The 4,098-nt window shown below is 36.6% G+C and overlaps 1 protein-coding gene across 1 annotated transcript; it reads left to right on the forward strand.

Moving 5' to 3' along the window:
• Positions 1 to 244: 244 nt before the first annotated feature.
• LOC134276154 (probable serine/threonine-protein kinase roco6) lies at positions 245 to 1,630 on the forward strand (the record flags this gene model as incomplete). The annotated part of the gene is made up of 2 exons (XM_062758423.1): positions 245 to 772; positions 1,527 to 1,630. Coding segments are annotated over 2 exons (632 nt in total), but the record flags the coding sequence as incomplete, so codon positions are not given.
• Positions 1,631 to 4,098: the final 2,468 nt, after the last annotated feature.

Genomic DNA, 4,098 nt, shown 5'->3' on the forward strand with positions numbered 1-4,098 from the left:
TGATCACATGACCGACTTCATATCATAAGCCAATGAAACTCTAAAAATGATATCTTATTTCTTGAATAAACATGGATCATACTCATATGATATCTGTGAATATCATTATTTGAGTTCAGTGCTCATAATACATAAGATCTACATTATATTTTTAGTTGCATATTTATTTAATGTAGACTAGAGGTCTATTTGCAGGGACAACAAAGTGAGAAGGCCTTTAAAATGTATTCATTTTTATTTACAGCAAATTCTTCAAGTCAGCAACGCTTTAAACTTAAATTTGATAAAAAAGATCTGCACCAGAGTGTACCTGAATCTCATTCAGAAAATGCAGCTGATGATGGGAAAATGCAGGAAAAGATGGAAACTGATGATGATGAGGGTCATGTGATTCATGCATCGAACAGTGGACAGATATCACGAGATGATACCAACATTAAAACTACCTCATTCTCTCCACCACAAGGTGCCATATCAACTTCAAATTTAGCAGAAGCTACAAAGGAAAACAAAGATATTCTTGGCCCAAATAATCCAGGAATTTCAGGAAATTTGCAGATTGATGCAAAAAACATTCCAGAATACCCGGATAAGAAAATTACAATGACTGACTTTGCAGGACAGTGTTCATATTATGCCTCACACCAGATTTTTCTGAGTCCGCGGGCGTTCTTCATTCTAGTGCTGAATATGGAGAAGAAGTTTGATGATCAAGTCGGGGAAGAGGTCTGCTGTCAGGAAGGCTCCATTTATGAAAGATGGACACACAGAGGTTTGTTACCATTACCTAATGTTGGGTTTGATTGCATAGTTTCTATAGCATATGCAATGCAGTATGTGATTTTTAAAAACTCTACTTATTTCATATACAGATTTAAATCAAGATAGTAAAGTACTCTTTGAAATTCATATTTTTTATGAAACTGCAGTGTAATATGTAGTCGCCTCTTTATTGGGTGAATTTATATGTATAATGGTTAAAGATAATTGGATGGGCTTGTGTGAGGAAAATGTATCTATCTCCATGTATGTTTGTCTATATGTTTGGAACCATTGTTTTTTTTCAAACAGTTACCATTAAAAATTTTGTTTAAATAAAACTTCAAATACTCTTAAGCTTAATTCAAACATTGGCATCGGAAGCATACCGGTGTTGAAGGGGCTATTTAATTGTGTGTGGAGGGGGGGGGGGGGGTTCAACCAACAAAGAAGATAAACCCCACTTTTAAATGCCTTTATATTGTTTATCTTTGTCATAAAAGTGTATGTTTGGGAAAAAGGGGTCGGGGGGGGGGGGGGGGGGGGTAAGCCCCCCCTCCATAGCCTCTCCTTGGTTCCAATGTCAGAGATAATTATTTTGCAGTTTTGTTGATTGAAGTCTTCCTTTTCTTCACAAATTTTCTGAATGTTTGACTTAAAGTAAACTTTGATATATATTACTGAAATCATTTAAACAGTGCCCTACATAGTTTAATTTAAGTCAGGAATGGTGATAAGCAAATTGTTTGTCTTCATTTCATTCACAGATTATCTTGAATTCTGGATGAAATCAATTCACCAGTACAGCAATGATAATGCCCCTGTTCTGCTCATTGGTACACATAGTGAGAAAAAAACAGAAAAGGTATAATTTGTTTCTTCATTTTACAAATATTTTTTTGTGCTACTAGTTAGAGACCAAGTGACCTTGTGTGATAGTAAGATGTTTGTCGACTCCTCAGCTATGTTAAGGACCGATATGGAAAATGTGACATTTGCACCGCTTTAATATGTATTACTTATTTAAAAATTGTAACAAAACAACTGAATACATGTATAAAATGTAATATAGCTATCAATATTGGATAGGACTGGACTGTAGTTATTAGTTATATCGCACGTATCAGCTGTTTGTCACGTGATTTGTATCAAAATAGAATTGTTAGCTGAATGTAGGAAATGAGGATAGTGCAAGGGCATACGCTTGTTTATCAAGAAAATTTTTTATACACAATAAAAGATGATTATTTCCTCTGCCCCAAAAGTGCTAGGAGCTAGTCAGTGCAGTTTGCGAAGTACTGAAAATTTTGCTCTGAATGACAGGAATTTGAAAGGTCCAAAGGAGATCAAATTAATTAAAGCCATATTCTTCGCATGAAATTCTCAGATCCAAAGATTACAGTTTTTTTCCAAAATGTTCAAGTTAACTGCTAAATAAAATAAGGATAATCCTTGACAACTGTAAAGGGTATTCTAATAACATACCTTAATATTGAGTCCCTTTGTGTACTTCTGTTTATGTTAAATTTCCCAAATCATTCCAAGCATAAAATGGAAAGGTCAGGCTCTTGGTATCAAGGCCTTAAAATCCTTTTATCAAAGTGGTCCTATAAATTGTCAAGAAAATTATAAAATTGATAGATTAATATAATATGTTACATGAATTTGAAATTTTGGCTTGGTGTGGGGTTTTTTTTTTTTGCTTTTTGTTTTTGTTTTTTTAGCTCACCTGAGCCGAAGGCTCAAGTGAGCTTTTCTGATCAAAATTTGTCCGTTGTCTGTCATCGTTGTTGTCGTTGTTGTCGTCGTCGTAAACTTTTCACATTTTCATCTTCTTCTCAAGAACCACTGGGCCAATTTCAACCAAACTTGCTACAAAGTATCCTTGGGTAAAGGGAATTCAAGTTTGTTCAAATGAAGGGCCACGCCCTTTTCCAAGGGGTATAATTATGAATTTAGAGAAAAAATTAATGGCATTTTTAGCTCTTCTGAGCCAAAGGCTCAAAGAGCTAATGCTATGGCCATTTGTGCGGTGTGCGTCATGCGGTGTGCGTTAACTTTTCAGAAGATGGGCCATAACTCAAGAAGCCCTCGGCCAATCAGTGTCAAATATGTCACAGGGTATCCTTTACCCAAGGGCTACCATTTATACTAAAATAAGGGTTTGGACTTTAAAACAAGGGGAGATAATCAGGGAAAACAAAACCAAAAGTACTGGTTTCCAAATAAATCTTCTTCTCCAGAACCACCAGGCAGATTTTCACCAAACTTACAAATTGTTCAAGGCATGACCCTGGGCAAAGGGCGTGGTCTCAAGGTCACTTCAAAAATGACCGAAATTTACAATTAATGAAAATGTCTACATTTTGCTCACTATAAGGACTAGGATCATCAAATCTTGTAAGTAGATGCATCTTAAGACTTCACATCATGTTAACTCAAAAGTAGGTCACGGTGACCTACTTTTTTAATTTTGTGGGCAATTGTTTTCAAATTGATTTGAAGGCAGATTTAGGACACTTTAAGGCCTATGATCATCAAACTTTGTCAGTTGACGCATCTTGGGTCCTTGAACAACATCAACTTAAAAGAAGGTCACCGTGACCTACTTTTTGAACTTGATAACTTATCCTTTTTAAAACATTTCATCCCATTATTTCAGACACTGAGAGGGTAACAATCATCTAATCTTGTAAGTTGCTGTATCTTCGGACCTTAAAACATATTTAAGTAAAAGTAGGTCACTGTGACCTACTTTTTCAATTTTGCAGGCATTTGTTTTCAAATTGTTTAAAAGGCATATTTTGATTACCTTCAGACCAATGACACCGGTCACGGTGCCTAGCCTAGTGGTAGAGCGTTCCGCTTCGTGATCGGGAGGCCCGGGTTCGATTCTCTATTTGCGCGCCGCGTCATACCTAAGACGTAAACAAAGGTGCTGTCTGTTCCTTCGCCAAGCGCTCGGCACTATAATATGGCCTTAAAAACGTAGGTCCCGTGTCACGGTAGGCTCTGGCACGATAAAGAACCCTCACTGCTCAATGGCCCTACGTGCCGAATATACGTCTTAATTTGAAGCCATTCACCGGCATACAGTGACGTCTCCATATGAGTGAAAATTTCTCAAGAGGGACGTTTAACAATCAATCAATCAATCAGACCAATGATCATCAAAATTATCACCTGATGCATCTTACTTAAAAATGGCACCAAAATGTAGGTCACCGTGACCTAAGTTTGACATTTTATGGCTATATTTCAGTATCTTGGTATTTTTTGGCTTAGAATAATCAAACTTTGTGAGTTGATGCATCTTGGGTTTTGGGGGAGTGACGACCA

The sequence above is a fragment of the Saccostrea cucullata genome, unplaced genomic scaffold (genome assembly GCF_032062105.1).
Source record: "Saccostrea cucullata isolate Sc308-1 unplaced genomic scaffold, CSIRO_AGI_Scuc_v1 ctg7000, whole genome shotgun sequence".
Classification (NCBI taxonomy): Eukaryota; Metazoa; Mollusca; class Bivalvia; order Ostreida; family Ostreidae; genus Saccostrea; species Saccostrea cuccullata.